The sequence below is a fragment of the Poecilia reticulata genome, linkage group LG22 (genome assembly GCF_000633615.1).
Source record: "Poecilia reticulata strain Guanapo linkage group LG22, Guppy_female_1.0+MT, whole genome shotgun sequence".
Lineage (NCBI taxonomy): Eukaryota > Metazoa > Chordata > Actinopteri > Cyprinodontiformes > Poeciliidae > Poecilia > Poecilia reticulata.
Genome location: NC_024352.1, coordinates 588,603 through 609,630, shown reverse-complemented (window position 1 = coordinate 609,630; position 21,028 = coordinate 588,603). Strand labels below are relative to the sequence as shown.

Genomic DNA, 21,028 nt, shown 5'->3' with positions numbered 1-21,028 from the left:
ATAGAGTTGTGGGTACTGCAATGGGGATTCAAATTCTCAGTGGATAAAACGAAAGTAATTATATTTTCTCAGAAAAAGACAAACAAGGTAATAGAATTAAAATTATATAATCAAAAAATAGATCAGGTAAAGAGTAACATTTTTAGGTTTGTGATTTGATGAAAAATTAAAATGGAATATTCACATTCAAAAGATTGTTGATATATGTAAAAGATTAGTTGTGTATGTGTGAGTGTATGTTTAGTCAGAAATTATTGTAAGGATTGGGTATGAAGTAAAAGTAGGGGAAAGTATATAGATCATCACGAAACACACTCCATACCAGTAAGTGGCAGTAATGCTACTGAAAGTTTGTTGCCAACCGCCAATAAAAACCAAGAAGAAGAAGAAGAAGAAGAAGAAGAAGACGCAGCTTTAGAAACAAACAAAACCCCAAACTCGCTCGGTGGCCCCACGTTCATTTCAGAGTTCCCGAAGTCTTTTGAAAACGTGACCTAGATAATCGTGTAGAGGCAGAATGTAAAAGGAACAAGGGAGTGACCCACGGCGAGCTACGAGTTCTGTAGCTGTGATAGTTTAGCAACTTACTACAGTTTAGCCTAGCTTACATGTCTATGGCGTCCCCAATAGATCTCCCACTGGTCGGCTCGGCTTCATCCTCACTCCCAGCTGCGGAGACAAAGCTGCCTTTTCTTCGTCAGCAGCTCCACTCTGCGGTCTCCTCCCCCGGCAGTGTGATGGTGGAGTCGGTTGACGAAGTTGAGGGTTTGTACGTGGCGGTGGAACGCTGTCCCCTGTGCACCACCTCCCGCCGCAGGCTGACTTGTGCCCGGTGCATTCAGGCCGGAGACTTCGTATTCTTCGACGGGAGGAACAGTGAAAGGTAAAGGTTAGGACTTTAGTAAGGACTAAAATCTGCTATACTTGTGTTTTTCTGTGTAACTCCCCCACCCCTCCACGAGCAGCGGAAACTGGCAGGCGGAGAAGAGCTTTACAGAAGAGCCCATAGAGGTTACTTAAACCCACTTCCATTTCAGTATTTTTTTTTGATTAATATATGTTTATAAAGCTATGATGATTTTAATATTTATCAGTCCCCAGTTAGTTTTAAGTTGTATATTCGACACTCGGACAATGGTTTACTGCAAAGATCGTTGCTTCTTGTACTCATGTGACAGAAACGACTTAGCTTGGGGGTAATCAGCATTTTTAAAAAAACTTTATTTAGTCAAAGTAAACACAAACAAGTATGGCAATTAACAATAATGTAACTCTATTGCTGGGTTTCAGATGACGTAACATTGACGTCACCCAATGGAGATGGAGTGCAGAAAGTAAATGCAGCCTGTTTACTCCGGTTGAGCCAGCATCAAAATGCCTAAAGTCTGAGTCCTGTATGGTTGTTCCAATGGTTCTAATAGAGAGAAAGATAAACGTTATTTTCGTGTTTCAAAGGTAGTTGGTCAAAAGGGAGTTTATTATAAAAAAACTTACCAAAAAAAGAAGAGAAAAGTGGATCAACAACCTACAGCTGAAATCAGGTGGTGTGAAAACTAACAATGCCAGTTTGCAGCACCACTTTCTAACAGATAATGATCTAATCTTTTAAATCAGGGATGTCAAAATCCAGTCCTCAAGGGCCACAGTCCTGCAGTTTTTAGATGCGCCACAGGTACAAAACACCAGAATTAAATGGCTTAATGCCTCCTCCTTGTTGTGTAGAAAAGGTCTCCAGAGTCCTGCCAATGACCTAATAGACCCTTTTCACAGTGACGCCAGACAATTACTTCTGGTGTGATTTTGCCTCGGGAAACCTGACTGAAAAATTCACGGATACTCATTATCTTAAGGATATAAAGGTAAGGTTATTACTCATTGTCAAGTCACCATTCTCTTAACTGTGTATAAGATAAACAGCCTCCGATAAGAGAGTAAACCAGCTAGCAGCAGCTTTAGCCACAGTTGGGTAAAATATACACAGCTGTCTGTCAGAGCGAAATTGTTAAAAGTTTCACTTTCTATATTAATGTAAAATCACTGACATCTTCCAATACTGTTGTTTATTAAATCATTTTAAATATTGACTTAAGTGCCAAATCATTTACATATTCTGATGTGATTCATAATTTCTCCTTTTGTTTTGTTGTCCATCTTTCTCAACAGTAGTCGACCTAACAACCTACCATATCTGAGATGGTCTTGTTCCTCTGTCCATGGCAGATTCAGTCAATCAGCTGTGGGACATCTGCTGCCTAGTCAAAGTATCATGGGCCTCTTGATTTAAAAGGAGACGAACCAGTACAGAGCCTCCCTCCTCCTGCAAGTCACACTTGTTGGATGAACACTCACTACTGCAAGCAGCTGTGTTAGAAATAAAATCTTTGTGTATCTATCCTGTAATTAATATATATAAATGTATCTATTAATAAATGAATTGATGTTGTGTAGAGTTCTGTAAAAACTATTGTAAATAGCTTCTCTTGAGTAATCTACATATGTACAACTTTTACATTTAAATTGCATCTTTTTGTAAATTTTACACATCTGGCAACAAAGTATGTGGAGGAGAGGAAATGCTAAAATTAAAGCTGCCATTGTGGAACAAAGAAATAAGGTTTGTGGCTGTTTCTCCCAAACATCCACGCAATAATTATATTAAACACTATACATGGTTAAATTTATATATATATATAATATATATATATATATAGTTTTGAAAACTATAACTATCAGTGACATGCAGTGAGGTTCTTTGCTGGTGAGGCACTGACTTACACCCATGCATGTTATTGGACGTACGGAAATTTCGCGCAGGCATACAACATTGGGGGGCAAAAAGACTAATCTTTTACATGTCGTCCATAGCCACGTTAACTCGGTGAAACTTAAAAATGTAGTTATTAATTTCGTGCTATGATCCACAGCAAAGGAAAAGAGGTATTCATCAAGCTACAAGCAGACTCGTTGCCATAGCAACCGACGACAATGCCACTTCACGTTATAGGATTTAACACCAAAAAATTAAATTAATTGTCTAACATAAAAAAAATAGTTTGGGGAGCTCGCTTTGAGCTCAGAGTCTAAGAGGCTTTTCCTTTATCAAACAAATTTTTTTTGGCCTTTTCTTTAGTGGAAATATTGATGGTGATGAGAATTAATGATAACCTTTTTCAACCTTTATTGCTCCACTGTTGAAAATGAGGCTCTAATATTCACAAATGACAGTGAAATAAAATCCAGTCCAACATCGGATTTAAGGTGATTCCTCTGGAACCTGTTGGAGGAAAAACATCCCAACTTCAGAAGATTGTATAATATGCAGTGTGCAGCTCCAGATAGTTATATGGATCGTCAAGACGCTGGGTAAATCCTCAAGATTATATTAGAAGTCTTTTTTACAGAGATAATACGGATCACATATTTGTTTGAGATGCCTCGTCTGTTTCAGCAAATTTAGGGCATTAGCCACTCATTGTGATCAATTTGTCTCTGTTTTGAACCGGAGAAATCCACTTCTGGACCTCAATCTGAATTTTGTGCGTCATCCGGGTCACGTGTCTGAAACCCAACAATAGAAGGCATAGCAGAGGCAGGCTTAGGAAAAGGAACACAAAAGCAAAATTGAATTTAAAAAAAAACTACAAGAAGAGGATTAATATTTTAGGATTAACATGAATTGGTGGATGATTCCATTAATATTTCAATCAGGCATTCATACGTTTTAATACATTTTAGAGATTTCAAACATAACTGAAATTCAGATCGAATCCTTCCAACTTTATTTATAAAGCACTTTAAAACAACCACATCTGATACAAAGTGCTGTACAGTAAAACACAACATAGCAATAAAAAAACCTAAAGAACTAAAGAAAAACTAAACAGTCTTACAGTTTAAAAACAAAAACATACAATTTAAAAACTAGATCCCGCTGGTGTTGAAAGCCAAGTAAAATAAATGGGTTTTAAGACGAGCTTTAAAAGTGGACAGTGAAGGGGCCTCTCTGACCTGCAAAGGCAAGTCATTCCATAACTTTGGGCCAATGACAGAGAAAGCCCTGTCCCCTTTGAGCTTCCTTCTGGATCTCGGTATCTCCAAGAGCTGCTGCTGACCTGAGTGACCGATAAGGTACGTAGGGGTGAAGAAGCTCAGAGTGGTCAGCCGGGGCAAGATTATGCAGTGATTTAAAAACAAACATAAGAATTTTAAAATGAATCCTAAAATATACAGGCAGCCAGTGAAGTGAGACCAGGACAGGGGTCACATGTTCCCTCTTTSGAGTTCCTGTYARAAGTCGTGCAGCAGCATTCTGAACCAGCTGCAGACRTGAGAGCAGCGACTGACTGACTCCCAGATAAAGTGAGTTGCAGTAATTCAATCRAGTCGAAATAAAAGCATGGATCACWGTTTCAAAAAAGATTTCACTGACGCCAATCGCCTTAAATGATAAAAGCTGGACTTAACCACGGCTCTGATTTGGCTGTCCAATTTAAAATCACTGTCCACCTTAAAACCAAGATCTGTAATAACAGGTTTAAAATATACCTCCAAGGGTCCCAGGTCAGGAGGAGGACTCACAGGAGCCACTGGGTCCAAACACCATCACCTCTGTTTTGTTTTCATGAAAATTTAAAAAGTTCAAGGCCAACCAAGCTTTAATATCACCTAGACATGCCATGAGTTGTTAAATGGAATGGACATCCTTCTGCTTCAGGGGCAAATAAATCTGACAATCATCAGCGTAACAATGAAATGAAATCCCATGTTTCCTAAGTATAGAACCCAGAGGCAGTAAATAAAGAGAGAAAAGCAGGGGGCCCAGAATTGAGCCCTGCGGGACACCATAAGACATTGAAGCAGCAGATGATTCAGAGTCACTAATTTTCACTGAAATTGTTCTGTCCTCCAGGTAAGACCTGAACCATTTAAGAACAGTGCCATCAATACCTTCAAAGTGGTGTAATCGCAATATTAAAATGTCGTGATCTACTGTGTCAAAGGCAGCAGTTAGGTCAAGTAAAATCAGAACAATATGGTTACCAGAATCACATGCAAGAAGGACGTCATTAAAAACTCTTATTAAAGCAGATTCTGTGCTATGAAGAGTTTTAAAACCTGACTGAAAAACCTCCAGAATGCCATTAGCATCTAAAAACTGTGTCAGCTGWCAGTACACAAYTTTTTCTAARACCTTAGAMAGAAAAGGCAGCTTTGAAATAGAYCGATAATTTGCCAGAACAGTAKGATCAAGGCCAGGTTTTTTAAGCAGTGGCTGCACTACTGCATGTTTAAAACTAGCAGGGACCACACCTGAGGACAGACTGCTATTTATAATTGCAAGAACAGGCTGCACTATGCTAGATAATATATCTTTAAAAAATGGTGGAGGGACAGGATCACGGGGGAAACCTGATGGCTTAATGTGGCCAACCACGTCCTCTAAAAGTGAAACAGTCACAGGCTCAAACTGAGTGAAAGCAGCAGAGCAAGGACCGAAACAGAGGGGTCAGAGTCAGGAGCTGTGATAAGAGCCCTGGTTCTACCAACCTTTTCAATAAAGAAACGCAGAAAATAATCACACATGTCAGTAGAAGCTTCCAAACAGGCATTTTGTGGAATATTAAGCACAGAGTCAATGGTGTTAAATAAAACACGTGGGTTTTGGCTGTTTGAGGAAATGATATTTGCCAAATATTCCCTTTTAGCCTCTTTAACTGTGCTTTGGTAGAGACGCCAACAGTCTTTTAAAATCTGAAAAGTAACCTGCAGTTTATCCTTTTTCCACCTTCGTTCAACACGGCAACATTCCTTCCTTGCAGCACGAGTTCTGTCATTAAACCAAGGCTCAGGTTTAATTCTTGGCTGCCTGGTTTTTAGTAGAGCAACTGAGTCCAGGATGGTTTGACAGGAAGAACAGAACCAAGACCGGAGCTCTTCTGTATCAGAGTGGAGGAAGTCAGATGATCCACAGAGCTGAAGAAAAGCAGTAGAGAACTGAGTGGCAGTGGAAGGGTTAATAATCCGACAGCGCCGAACAGCAGCGCGAGTTTTAACTGCAGTAGGTGGCAAAGTAACACTGAATAAAACAGGCAGGTGATCCGAGAACACAGAGTCACAGGTTTCCAGGTTAGTCACATTTCAGACGGCAGGAAATAACCAGGTCCAGTGTGTGTCCGTGCTCATGTGTAGGACCGGATACGGCCTGTACCAGGTTAAAAGAGTCCAGAAGGCTTAAAAAGTCCTTTACCAGAGGCTTATCAGGACAGCACACGTGTATATTGAAGTCTCCAACAATAAGAACATGTTCATAGTTAGTTATAATCCCAGATAAGAAGTCAGAGAAGTCGCTTATAAAATCCTTATTATATTTGGGGGGTCGGTAAACGACAGCACAGAAAACTGGGTTTACGTGTCTTATCTCAAATGACGTAAACTTAAAGCTGGGGAAAGACGTCTGTAGAAAACACTGCTTACATYKGTAGTCCTGTTTGTAAACAGTCGCTGTGCCTCCCCCTCTCCCCGAAGTCCGTGGTGAATTAAAATAAGAACAGTCCGCCGGTAAAAGCCACCAACACTCAGCCACGTCTCAGAAAATCCAGGTTTTGGTGACTAAAAAAGTCCCAAAGAATAAAAGTTTTATTTGCAAGCGACCTGGCGTTTATCAGGCCAATCCTGACAGGAACTGGATCATGGGCTTCAACAGGTCGGGAAACCCGGCACAGCGGTTTCAGGGTTTGGAGACACCGTCAGCAAATGTTGATTCGGGAAGGGTAGGGACGGCGGTGTAGAGGGGCTTTAACGCCGACCACTGGCACCAAGCAGACATCGACGGGTGAACCGGAATGAACTTTCTCAGAAACTCTCTTGGAGATCCACTCTCGATCTTTTCCGGCAACCGGATGATTTTAATATTCTGCCGTCTGGAACGGGCCTCAAAATTGATCAATTTCACCCGAAGAGCTTCGTTCTCCGCCTGCATCCTGGCACAGGTCTCCAGTTTGGAAAGGCGGCCCTCGTGATTGGATGTAGCTTCTTCCACCTCCTTAATCCGGTCGACGAGGTTTAATAAAAGATGCCTGGGTTGAAGCTAAGGTTGCTTCAAGATCGTTTGAAATATATCATTCATTGTATTTATTGCAGCAAGGATGGTAGAGGATCCTGTATCATGCTCACATGCTAGTTCAGCTTCTGTTGCGGTTGTCTCTTGCTTAGCTAGCTCCAGCAGGTGCTGCCCAGTCGTCTCTTCCGAAGCCTTATCTGGCTTCTTTCCTTTATCCGCCTTGGGTTTAGTCATCCTCAATGTCAAAACAGTCGGTCAGAGCACGGGGAGACCGAAATATGAGTGAAATATCAATGTAAATATGAAATAATATTTAAGTGGTGGGGAGCCAGAGCCAGAAAAGAACACGTCTACTCCATACAGTGCTCACTAGCGCCCCCCCCCCCTCCCCCCCGGACGAGTTCTTCTGTGTTAATAATACCTATATTTCCACGTTTCATTGAGTTAATGGAATTGTTCTACTACAGCAACGCAGCTATGGATGTGTGAAATTTCCCAATGTAAACAATAACATGCAGGGATTATATATTTGTAAATTTGATTACGATTAAGTCAGTGATTCACCAGCTATGAACCTCACCGCACGTCACTGAATATACACAAAATACACAAAATATTTGTGTATTTTGTATGATGTCATACTAGTGTTTGACAGGAGCTCTTGATTGTACTTGTCTCTATAGATACTCTGATAAATGGGGAAGGCTACAGAAGCTCGAGGAAGAGAAGGAAAGACTCCAGCAGAGGTAAAACATAATGGAGCAAGTTACAAATGCATAATCAGCTTGTGATTGCTATCACTATTAAGTATTAATAATGAATTTTTACAATTTTTAGTTTCTCAGAAAAAAACCACCTCCACATTGTGTTAGAAATATAAGATATGGTTGTTATTTTTTCTCAGTGTCCTACGTGTGATGGGCAGGCAGATACAGGCTGATGAGATGGTAAGTTCATATCTGTTACGATTAGGGGTGTAACAACGCATAGCAAGAAGAGATGAAATATTGAGGTCACAAGAATGAGACAAGATAATATTAAAGAAAACTTAAAAGATAAAATTTATGCTTAAAAAAATTGTCCCCGCTTTTTTATAGATTTTGCATACATTTTAAATTTTTTATTATGCAGTTACAGATCTAACAGAATTGGGGATGGGTACTGAATTTGATACTGTAAGTACGACCGAATTCTGTCTGTACTGCTGAGTACTTAACGTAAAATCGGATCCTAAAAGCATCATTGTGACAATATGGAGCAAGAGTGGAGGATTTTCCATGCTTGTCCTGAATGCAGCATAGCACTCACAAGAGCGTATTGACATCAGCAGCCGCTAGTTCAGTAAATTAAGTAGGCATAGCCAGTAGAAAACGCTCAAATGTGTGTCTCCACTTTTAAAAATGTGTTGCAAATTATGCTCTTTGCAATATTTGCGACGTGAAGTACAAGGCCAGCGTTGGAAGCATGCATAACTTGAGAAAACTTCTGGTTAAGCACTGAAGTTTGAAGAGTGCACAACTTTCAACATTCTCAGACATACAACTTGTCCATTAGCCTTTGCTAGCAAACCTGCGTCTGTCAGTGACTCTTCCTCTGTAGCCGGCAACATGGACAAACAAATGTTTAATACATTTAGTAATGGCGACAGCAACATGCACGATGCAAGTGAGGGGAAATGACAAATAGGAATACACGGAGCTGGATTTTAATTCCTGCAATGAGGCAAAACACTCCGTTAGTTGCTCTGAAGAGAAATTTGTCTTGATGCCCTTTCACATGCAGCGGGGATTGTTGGTGGTGAAGTGACCTTGAATTTTCTGGGCATATGCGGCTTTGGCCCTCACAATCCCTGCAGCCAGTTCTTTCCTCGCTTCTCGGAGTGCTGATGCCTCGCCTGTCCTGAACGCAGCATCCCTGGCTTTCAGAAGCTCTCACATCAGCACTCAGCCAGGGTTTCTGGTTCGGGTAACGGGTTACAGTCCTGGTGGGGGTGACATAATCAGCACACTTGGAGATGAAGCCAAGAACAGAGGAGGTGTATTCCTCCAGGTCCACCTGTCCCTCTCTCTGAAGACCTGCCAATCTGTGCACTGAAAACAGTCCTGGAGCACACAGGCTGCATATCTGGGCCACACATTGACTGTCTTCTTCATTGGTCTAATCCGTCTTATCAGTGGACGATATGCTGGTGCCAGCAGGATGGAGATGTGGTAAGAGAGGCCATGATGGGGGCGAGGAAGAGCTCTGTATGCACCGTGAATGTTTGTGTACACACAGTCCAGAGTGTTGTCTCTGCGTGTTTTTACATGCTGGTAAAAACTGTGCAGAGTGTCCGTCAGTTTCATGTGGTTAAAGTCCCCTACAACCACGTAGAACACCTCCAGGTGCTTCATCTGTAGTGAGCTAATGGTGTCATGTTGCTCCTTTGATGATTCGTTGCTGTTAGCACCCAGAGGGATGTAAACAATGGTGACAAACACCGCAGGAACCTGCCAAGGCAGACAGTACGGCCGACATTTCTGTCATGAGTTCCATCGCCTCAGAGCAGCAGCTTTTAACCAGTCCACAGTTCATACACCAACCTTCATTCACGTACACACGGAGTCTTCCTCCCTGTGTTTTTTCTGACCGTTGGTCAAGGTCCGCTCGGAATAGCTGAAGACCGTTGATCTGGAAGGCTCAGTCTGGCATGTTGCCGTTAAGCTAGATTTCCCTTAGGCAAAGATCGGCACAGTTCTTCATCTCTGCAGAAACACTCGGCCTCAGATGTAACAAATCCACTTTGTTGTCCACGTTTTCTTTTGACTGTTGCTCCTTGCATCCTGCTGCACCAGACTTGTCCTGAGGAGCCACTGTCTCCCAAGTGCGGATTTTAGCCTTGGTGATATATTAACAGTCGAACTGTCTTTGTAGCAAATCCGGCTTTAAACTTCTCCACAACAGTATCTGGGACTGCCTGGTGTGTTCCTTGGTCTTCATGATGCTCTCTGTGCTTTAAACCCTGAGACCATGACAGAGCAGGTGCATTTATACAGGGACTTGATTACACACAGGTGGATTCTATTTATCATCATCAGTCACTTAGGACAACATTGGATCATTCAGAGACCTTCACTGAACTTCTGGAGTGAGTTTGCTGCACTGAAAGTAAAGGAGCCCAATAATATCGCAAACCCCACTTTGCTGTTTTTTATTTGTTAAAAAAGTTTAAAATATCCAATAAATTTTGTTCCACTTGTGTTTGTATTCCACTTGTTGATTCTTCACAAAATAATCAAAATTTTAGACCTGTTTTAGGGATGCGCTGATCAGGTTTTTTTGCTGCCGATACCGATCACCAATAAGGCCAATCTCTGCCAATCACCGATCTTTGCTGATCGCCTGGAATGACTGTTTATTTTTCGCATTAGTTATAAATAATACTATGTGATTTGACAAAAATAAAAAAATTATCTAGAAATAAATTCACCTAATTAAGTCAAAAGAACAACTGAAAAACATGCAACCAATTAACATTTAACAGTAAGGCTCTCAGTACCATAAATTATACATGAGTCAAATAAGTCTCACAACACTGCCTACATCAAATAATGTCTAGTAAAAGAGGGAAACATTCATTCAAAGTCAAATGCAGGTTGCATCAAAATAAACAATCATGGGTTACTGAATCAAAACTTACTAAGAGCACAGCTAGCTGGTTAATGCTGGTTCTGATTGGTTGTTTCTGACTGAGCGGAGTAATTCTGCAGAATACAGGAGGAGGGAGAAGAGATCATTATTATTTGTCTATCTTTTCATAAATTATATCTTATGTTTGGACATAGCGAAAGTTTTAATATGTGAAATCTTTGTTGTTTGTTACATACTGCGGCTCCTTTAAAACCAAACGTGTCGCTGGCGACACATTTTCACAAGCCAACTTTGTCTTACCGTAACTGCAACGGTTTGCGCTATCAGAAAAATTCAAAGTCTTTGACAGAAAACAAATTGCGCTTTCAGGCATGCATAGTGTTATTACGGTAATTCCCCTACCCCCACTGGAGGAAGCCCGCGAATGCCAACCTTTGTCTCCCTCTTCTGCACGAACAAAGAGTGCAGAGTGAGGAGGAAAACAAATGAGCGACAGAGCGGAGAATTGAAGCGAGGCGCATGAAAATAAGGCAAACAAGCGTCTTTCAAGGAATAAAAAAGACACCAAGGAGATTCCTGGATGGCTTTTGGAGAAGGAGATTCTGTTTTTTCTTCCGAAGAAAACGTTTGATCGATTGAATAACCTTTTGAATTTTATTTCTGAATGAATGAGGCTTGTTACTTCGGGGATAACGAAGTAATCCACATGTAAGTTTTACTTGGTACACATAATAGGATGTATTTATAGTTTTATTTTAGATTTTATTTTGTTTTTGGAATAGTTTATCAAGTCTAAGATATAATAATCATCAGTTTGTACTTTGTGTAGAAGTGCACTTTTGCGCACTATATATGACACTCAGTACAGCACCACACTCTTCATGTATAGCTTACTGACTTTTTTACTGCTTAGTGTGGATTTGAGACCAACTGAATATATATATACATATGCAACTTTTATTTACTACTGTAAATGAAAGCTGTCATTGCTGTAATTCCTTCACATGTAATTCCTTCACAGAAGCACAGCTTGGAGGTGTGAGGTCTGTGATGTGGCCTTGTGCTTTCAGCTGGACAGAAACTGCTTTTGGGAAAACCACCAAGGCTCAGGAAAATAAGGAGAAATGTAGGGAGGGAAAAATCACCTGGACATATTTGAATTGTTAGTCTGTTTATTTGTAAAAATAAGTGAGAATAAAAAAATTGTAAATATGTTCTATAGTGTTGAAATTGTTAATTTGTGATGCAAAATCTGTACTTCATGTTCAAATGCAGTATTTTATTTGCATAAAATCTCTAAAATCTGATTTTGCTTTTTGTTTTTTCTTGATTTCAAACTGTTTTAATAGTGGTTTAGTATCAAGTATTGAAAGTTCTAAATATTCTGGAAAAATGTGCTGAAGGACTAGGCCATAGGACATTTTCTTTCTTCTTTCTAGGGAAAAACAAGTAAAAAATGCCAGGCGGACATTTGAGAGTTAGGCCTAAACCGTCTGTGAAAGGGTTAGGGTAGTGCGTAGCGGCGGCTCAACAGTGAGAGCAGAACCAGCGTCTGTCACCGCAGCTCAAAGACTTGAATTATTTTTCAGGTTATTTGTTTAGCTTTCTGACCGTCAAGCTAATCCGGGGGAGTGTTTGTAATAGTGTGCTGCTTTACCTGCTATCTGGCCGCTTCGGATGTATTTTTTTCTCTGCTTTGAGCCTCGATATAGCCAAACTGCATCAAGTGCTTGTTTTTGAAATGCCATATTAGATTCGTTGTGTTGATGCATTTCGACACGCTTCAACCCCGATTTATTTTTCCGCCGCAACACGTAAACTTCCCCATTCACTCTAAGAGCATTATAGTTTATTTAACTGCTTTTATACGTTAAATTTTAAACAGAAAAAATTACGGAAAAAAATTCAGCTGGAAATTCCGTTAAAAAACAGAAAATGTACTGGCAGAAAATTACCAGGACATTTTCCTGTTGTTTTTTTTTACGGAAAAATGTGAACTAAAATAATGTTAAATTACGGGAAACTTCTGACGGAAATTCTGTAAAAAAAAAAAACTGAAAATATCCTGGCAAAAAGTTAAAGGACATTTTTTTTCTTCCAGAATTTCCATCAAAATATTTTCCATAATTTAACAGTTTGTCAAATATACCAATATTTTGTTAACCCAAAACTGAAAGTCTTTTTACTCTGTCTTTTGTGATGTATTCATAAACTTTAAAAAAAAAAAAAAAACCTTGGACATTTCCAAATACTTTTGTCTTCCAAACCATTGAAGTCTGTATTCTATACCATATATTAATTATAGTGTAAAATATATTAAAGTTAATGTATTTAATATATTCTTAGCATAATTTTGAAACAACTAAATTCTAAGTCTACAGGAAATGTAGTTGTAGAACACAAAATACTTAGTTTGAAAGTAACTCATACAAAGTGATATAAAAATGAAACCATTCGACAATTAGCAGATTTTATTTTGCAATTTAAGACCATAAATTGACGTCATTTAGTTGCTCCGGTCTTTCTGCAACCATTGCTATTAACAATGAGTTAAAACATATTCTTGAGTTTGCTAATGTTTATCTTCTCTACATCACAACTAATGTATTGCATTTTACTATACAAATTTTCAACGTATAAATTAAATGTAAAGCAGTATTGACTCTAGTCTTTGTAGTCAAACAATTTTATTAATTACTATAAGATGGAACATACAAAAAATTGCTCTGGAACATGAAAATAATAGTTGTAAACAGGACCAACATACTTCAATATAAATGCCGAAAGTCAACCACTATTTTTATGAAATACAGGTATAAATATTTAGTTAAAAACCTAATTCTACATAAACCCAGCCTAATGCCAACGGCAGTGGAAGACGCTGGATTCATGAGTGTGTGCTCTCATTACCTCTAGTCGCTGTGAACATAAAACAGTCCATTTAATGTTTATGTTCTGCAAAAAAAAGGTTAATCCAACTCTTAGGTCCAGTTACCAAGAGCTTGAAATGTTCTGTGACCAGTTCTTGTGCTTCGCAAAGGTTCTTGATGCACCAGGTTTGATGAGATGATACATCACGCTTAAACTTCAAAAGGCTCAAATTTTCCATGGATTCCCAGTCATTCAGTTCATTAAAGGACTTGAACCATCTGGGTGGAATGCAAAGCTGCTTCTTCACCTTCGTCTGCATTGTGTCAGATGACTTCATTCAGGGTTGGAGCCCAGAAAATCTCTAAACAAAGAGAATGGATACTCAAGTTTAACACAAAAACACTTCATGTTATAAACATACTTTCTACAAAACGCTTCTAAATTACATTACAGCAGCACATCACCTTGCTCATCAGCATCTCACCAATTGCTAATAGCTCTTTCACAAACAACAACATTGAGTAATTTTGATTAAAAAAAATCTACACTAGGAGTGTGTCAATTGCAGATTTCTGGCCAATCTTTAAAAATCTGACTTGTCAATTCTGATTTTGGCCGATACTGATCGTCTTGTCTGAATATTGTTAAATGCAGAAAACGTCAGTGGGATGGCAACAGTGGGGTGACTATTGATAACTGCAAACATGGAGACATGACCTGGTGGGTCGGTCTATCAGTCAAACATCTCTAACAGAAGAGGAAATCGGTTGATTTTTAGATCTTAGCTGAGGTAGATAAGATCAGTAGATGAAATCACCTTCACAAGTATTGGCGGATTACCAATCTTCAAAATTAATGATTTGGGGAAGATTTATTGGTGCACCCCTAACATACACAATACACAAATATTTTCTCGAGAAAATAAATGTATTTGTTAAAATAAAGTCACCATGTCATGATTTTATGTTGAGACATATAATTTGTGAAAATAAAAACTCCTCCACCCTGAGCTACTATTTCCATCTGAAGAAATCCATCACTCCCAACCAAACCAACCAATCTGAGACGGGAGGATAGTCTTAGCACTGTCAATCAACCTCTTCATGCTGTCARTCAACTTACCATTACAGGAAAACCGTTTATCCACCGTCATCGGTGTCCATGCTAACTAGCCTTAACATTCATCCTTAACATTCATGAGAGGTTCTGTTAGCTGCAGCGTAGCCAAATGCAAGAGATCAGGGAGAAGTGGGATGAGCAGCACCACAAGAGTTTGTGATTGACATGCTAACACCTGCCTCATGGCTCTGACTGTTTGAATTCAGTTAGCACTGGCTAACAGAAGAGCTACATTTTTTTCACAGATTATCTCTCATGCAATATCACAACACAGTGACAGCTTCAACAAATATGTAAAAAAAAATTATAAGTTACATAGTGCTGCATTAGACATTATTAGAAAGACACATAACAAAACATTATGCCTATGTTATTGTAGAAAACACCACATATTTCTTAATTTAACTAAAGGTTTAACAGGTTGAGTAAAACAAATGTACACGTAAAAAAAAGATGCCTAGTTGCTTTCCAGGAAAAGTTCAGGTGTCTGGATGCAGCTGTTGAGGAGAGGAAACAAAATAACCATATAAGGAGAAAGAAATATAAACACCAAAACATGCAAGTCGTCCAATAATTAGTTGGGTTTTTTTTTTTTACAATAAAATAAAATTATTTGTTCTGAMAACAAATTTAGAACAGTACTATTTATATAGTTTTTAAGCTAAGCTACAATAACCGATAATGAGTTTGCAAGCAGGCATTTCAGTAAAAACTCCCAATTGGAAGAATTCTTTTGCAAGCGTCACTTTTATTTACTCTGTGATGTTTGTTCCTATTTCAGAAATAGGAAAATTAACTATCTGTATGTACAATCCACAATTTATATGAGGCAAGAATCTTCTGACCCACTGTAACAATTTATCAACCTAACCTAATCTCAACATGCCTGATTAGAGCACCGAACATGCAACAAATTGAACGCTGACTGAACGTCGCCACCCCAGTCTTACCGTCGTCCCCTGGTCAAACGGTTTCCCTCCGCCCCCAGTTTACTTTCGTTCGTCTGTCCCCTGGTCTAATGGCTGCTCCCGCTCCACACCAAGTTTACGTTCGTTCGTCATTCAACCCCACCATACACCCCACCACCTCTAACTACCCCCCACTCCAGGTGACATTTCCCATATTCTAAAACCCCAAACTTGACATGGAAAGTATATTTATATATATATATATATATATATATATATATATATATATATATAGCGCTATCAGTGACGTGTGGTGATGTTCTGCGGGGATTAGCGTTACCAGACGCTCACAGAAACATGGATCAAGGAGTTTGTGATGGTTTTCAAGCCTTCTTTGTTGTCAAGAAAAATGTCATTTATGAGTGAGCCAGGTTTAACATGCGCAAACAAGAAGAGCATAAAACCGTTGATGCCTTTGTTACTTCACTGTATGCGCTAGCAGAACATTGTACGTATGGAGCGCTACATGATGAACTGATTCGCGATAGACTGGTGGTGGGACTTCAGGATAAAAGGTTTTCTGAACGTATGCAGCTCGACCCAGATTTGACACTGGAAAAGGCCATTAATTCAGCAAGACAGTGAAGAGGTGAAACGGCAGCAATCCTGTCTGCGAACTGATACCAGATCAGAAACTGAAAATGGAAAATCTATCGACAGGGTGTACAAAAGCAGTGTTAAGCATGCTAAGACTAAATATCAACCCAAGTTGCATACTACTACAAATAATAAAAGGGAGATTTCTCAGTGATACAGTCATATGAAAAAGTTTGGGCACCCCTATTAATCTTATTTATTTTCATCTCTAAATATTTGGATGTTTGTAATAAATATTTCAGTCTGATACAACCAATAACTTATGGACACAGTAATATTTCAGTATGGAAATTAGGTTTATTGGACTAAAAATAAAAGTGCAGTACGCATTAACACAAAATTTGACAGGTGCAAAAGTATGGGCACCTCAACAGAAAAGTGACATTAATATTTAGTAGATCCTCCTTTTGCAAAAATAACAGCCTCTACTCCAGTGGTTCTTAACCTTTTTTGAGGTACCGAACCCCCCAGTTTCATATGCGCATTCACCGAACCCTTCTTATCTCCCCCTGCCCCACGCCGACACACAAAATACTTTGCGGTATTCTGATTTAGTAATGTAATTGTATTAGCTGTGTTACCACCCCCACGCCACTAGAGGCAGTAGCAGGCCCGAAAAGATGCGACTAAGGAGCAGATTTAGACTATAGAATTTGGTAAAAAACCATGGACATTAATATTATAGTATGGTAAAAACTGTGAGCTTTGCTGAAGTAATTAAAGACACAAGATCCATGCTGAAAGTGGAGCTCCTTCAATCAGTGCTCCTCCGCAGCACTGATTGGCTAAGCAATGTAACGTGATCCTCTGATTGGCTAAGCAATGTAACATGATCCTCTGCAGCAAGTGATGGCAAAGCGGGGCATCATCACGACTTTACACAAGTGTGTCCTTACCTCCGCGAGAGGCTCCGCCGAACCCCTGAGACCGACTCTTCGAACCCCTGGGGTTGGATCGAACCCACGTTAAGAACCACTGCTCTAGTCGCTTCCTGTAGCTTTTAATGAGTTCCTGGATCCTGGATGAAGGTATTTTTGACCATTCCTCTTAACAAAACAATTCCAGTTCAGTTAAGATTGATGGTCACAGAGCATGGACAGCTCACTTCAAATCATCCCACAGATGTTCAATGATATTCAGGTCTGGGGACTGGATGGCCATCCAGAACATTGTAATTGTTCCTCTGCATGAATGCCTGAGTAGATTTGGAGCGGTGTATTGGATCATTGTCTTGCTGAAATATCCATCCCCGGCATAACTTCAACTTTGTAACTGATTCTTGAACATTATTCTCAAGAATCTGTTGATTTTGAGTGGAATCCCTGCGACCCTCAACTTTAACAAGATTCCCAGTGCTGGCATTGGCCACACAGCCCCACAGCATGTTGGAACCTCCACCAAATTTTACAGTGGGCAGCAAGTGTTTTTCTTGGAAAGCTGTGTTTTTCAAGCTTTCCAAGAAACCTTGAAAAACTTTATGCAAGAAAGGTGAAGACAACCTTAGTGAAGTTGGCCCCCCCACCTTCTTCAAATCAGACAAAATTGGTGTCAAACGTTGTGCTATGTTTATGCAGTAAAAATTTTTGTTTGTGCCGCTATCATTTTAAAGATATAAAGAAATGTTTCTAGAAGTCATCCAAGGTCAAACCGTGTGTTTGTGTATGTATGTATATATAATAAGTGTATGCATATTTATGTGTGCATATGATTTTTTTTTTCTTTCAGAAATGGAAGATCATGCTCTTTAAGAAAAAGAGAGACCAACTTAAGGAGGCTGTTGCCTGGGGCAATGAAGAGGTGAAGAGCTGTGAGTATTGGATTCTTCGTCTGAATATTCTGATTAAATTATCTGCACCTCCTTATTCTCTGTCTTTTGTTTCAGATCGTGAGCTTCTCCTGCGCTCTCAAGAGGAAACTCAGCGGCTGCAGCGGCGTGCTGGAAGGCATCAGGAAAAAAGGGACAAAATTGATCGCCACAACCGCCGTCTGGTGGAGCTGTTAGAGAGGCGCAGCCGAGAACAACACAACAAACTCAGTCAACTGGCGGCTCTCAGACGAGACCACATCCAGGAGCTCATCACGCACATTTTTCATATGCAAGAGGAGAAGCAAAGCAGCAGGTCAGCAAATATAGTACAGCAGACAGCAACTGGCCTCATTTTGCATGTTCTGTAGCCTCAGTAAGATTCCATTCAATCGTTTCACACAGTCCACAGGGACTTTTCTCTTTTATTTTTTGTTTTTAAAAGTACACACATAAAAAGACCACAGTTTCTTACATGTAAGAAACTGCAAGAAACCTATTGAAGAGGAACCTATAGGCACTTTTAAAAAGATAAATTTATTTATCTACATAAAAAGATAAATAAAGCACAGATGAATCTTTTCAGACTTTATCTAATCTAAGAGTGTTTGTCCATGTCTTTATCTATCCACCCACCTCAGGGTTTCCCCCAGTGTATCATTCTATTCGTCCGTCCTTCTGTTGTTCCTTTGTTTAGTGTTTTATTCTGTCCTTTGTTTCTTCCTTCCCTTCTTCAGTTCTTGGCTCTCGAAACTTTTCTTCCATTCTTTGTTCTATTTGGTTATACTTAATTTCTTTCTTACTTATATCATTTTCTCCTGGTTTCTGTCTTACTTTAAAGTATTTGTTCCTTTTAACCTGTATGTAAGTGGGTGCATACAGTGCATGTTCACATTTCATATTTCCACTACAGAAAATTTGTTGAGCACTGAGGCCCACTAATGTTACTTATTTTTACCTTATTAAACTTTTATTTTGTTTGTGATTGAGATGATCACCTGCTGTAATATGTAACACAAAATAAAAGTCCTTCATAGAATTACTGTATTTTGTTAGTGCATGAATAAGGGAGAGCTGTATGTAGTAGTGGGGATGTGAGAGGGGGGCGTTGATGATGTGTTCACATACTCCTCAGAAAGTATGTAATTGCACCCTTTATCCAAAGATTCACTTCATATTTCTTTGGGTTGATATGTTTTTTCTTTTTGGTCACTGGTTTGCAGGTTGATTTTTACTTTGGTGGTGATACATCTGTATAAGCTGCAGCACTTAAAACTATACCTAACATAGCAACACCACATACAGCATATGATAAAAGCATTGGAGGGGGGGAAATAACAATTGCATACATTTGAAATTAAATTATTTCATTTTATTTGTGTCCCAGAGACCTGTTTGATGTCACAGAGGTCGACCTCGCTCTAACCTCCAGCACAGTGACCGAGCTGGCAGAGGCCCGGAGAACCACCTACCTGTCCGGACGCTGGATCTGGGATGACCAGAATGGAGAGACCAGCATCAGCATCACAGGGACACCGGTTGTTTTGCCAAGCAACGGAGACTGCTCTGCCTACTACAGCTGGGTGGAAGAGAAGAGCAGCAGCTCTGGCCCAGGTAAGGAGGCTGGCTTAAAAAATAAGATGATGTTCCGATTGATCAGCCATCGATCATTATCAGCTGACTTCCATGAAAACGTATGTGATAGCTTTTATTCTATTTATATTTTGTTCAGAATGTTTAAACAACAGAAGGAACATTTTCATTTTAATACTTTGAGGATACTTTAATACTTTCCTAAATATAGTAGTTGCAGGAACATAAACTCATGTTTGTTTGTTTTTTCTTAGGTTTTATATAATACTGCAAAAAACCTGTTAATTTTATCAAATGAATAACTATGATTTCTGGGGGGGGTTGTTACAAATTTTATCATTAGTCGGAATGCTCTGAAATATCGTCCACTCCTAGTCAGCGCCATACTGTTAATTAATTTATATATTTAGTCACACGCACACAGAATCATGTTCACATAGTTCTTAAGCTACAAGATAACAGTCCAGTGCATGAATCAGGTTTCAGAAAAAACTATTGAAAGCTCAACACTGCTCTGCACCAATCCCCACTTCGCAGGCAGACCGCAGCCGTTCTGGAGCAATTTCCACTGCTTGCATACCTTCTCAGTTCTGCTGTGAACCACAGAGACGTTCTACAAGATGCATGTGCAGGAAATGAGAGATCACACAATAAAGCCAGTGTTAAAAAGAATGAATGGTGTCATAAAATGCAAAAGTTCTCAACTTCCAAATTTAATATTTGCTGCCCACTGTTCTCTCTGGCTTGACTGGTGCTCCTGCTGTGACTTGAGTGAGAAACATAATTTGTTTCAGAATGAGCTTTACATATGCACAGCCATAACTCATACACGCTGACACCATATATAAATATACCCATATTTTCATAAAAATAGGTGCCATCTTGTGCAAATATATATACCACTACTTAATGTACTAAGGGACTAGATAGCATATGATATCAGAAGACTAAATTCATCTACTGGAGCTGTTGTCAGTAATCAATAAGAAGCAATACAAAAGCATAACTGCTTTACAATTCCATGTATTTTAAAGAAGGGGAAATTAAAGTGAACACCATAAGACACAAAACATACATAAAACCCAAAAAATAAATACAAAATATACAGGTCCTTCTCAAAGAATTAGCATATTGTGATAAAGTTAATTATTTTCCATAATGTAATGATAAAAATTAAACTGTCATATATTTTAGATTCATTGCACACCAACTGAAATATTTCATGTCTTTTATTGTTTTAATACTGATGATTTTGGCATACAGCTCATGAAAACCCAAAATCCCTGTCTCAAAAAATGTGCATATTATGAAAAGGTTCTCTGAACGAGCCGTTAACCTCATCATCTGAATCAACAAAGTAACTCTAAACACCTGCAAAAGATTCCT

The 21,028-nt window shown here is 39.3% G+C and overlaps 1 protein-coding gene across 1 annotated transcript in view; it reads left to right on the top strand.

Moving 5' to 3' along the window:
- Nucleotides 1–374: 374 nt before the first annotated feature.
- atg14 (autophagy related 14) overlaps nucleotides 375–21,028 on the top strand; it is a 49,560-nt gene continuing 28,906 nt past the window's right edge. Inside the window, exons 1-6 of the mRNA XM_008398629.2 lie at nucleotides 375–883; nucleotides 7,744–7,806; nucleotides 7,965–8,007; nucleotides 17,971–18,052; nucleotides 18,128–18,365; nucleotides 19,437–19,663. Of these exons, the coding sequence (XP_008396851.1) occupies nucleotides 609–883; nucleotides 7,744–7,806; nucleotides 7,965–8,007; nucleotides 17,971–18,052; nucleotides 18,128–18,365; nucleotides 19,437–19,663 (928 nt within the window). The 5' untranslated portion in view covers nucleotides 375–608. The remainder of the gene's footprint in view (nucleotides 884–7,743; nucleotides 7,807–7,964; nucleotides 8,008–17,970; nucleotides 18,053–18,127; nucleotides 18,366–19,436; nucleotides 19,664–21,028) is intronic.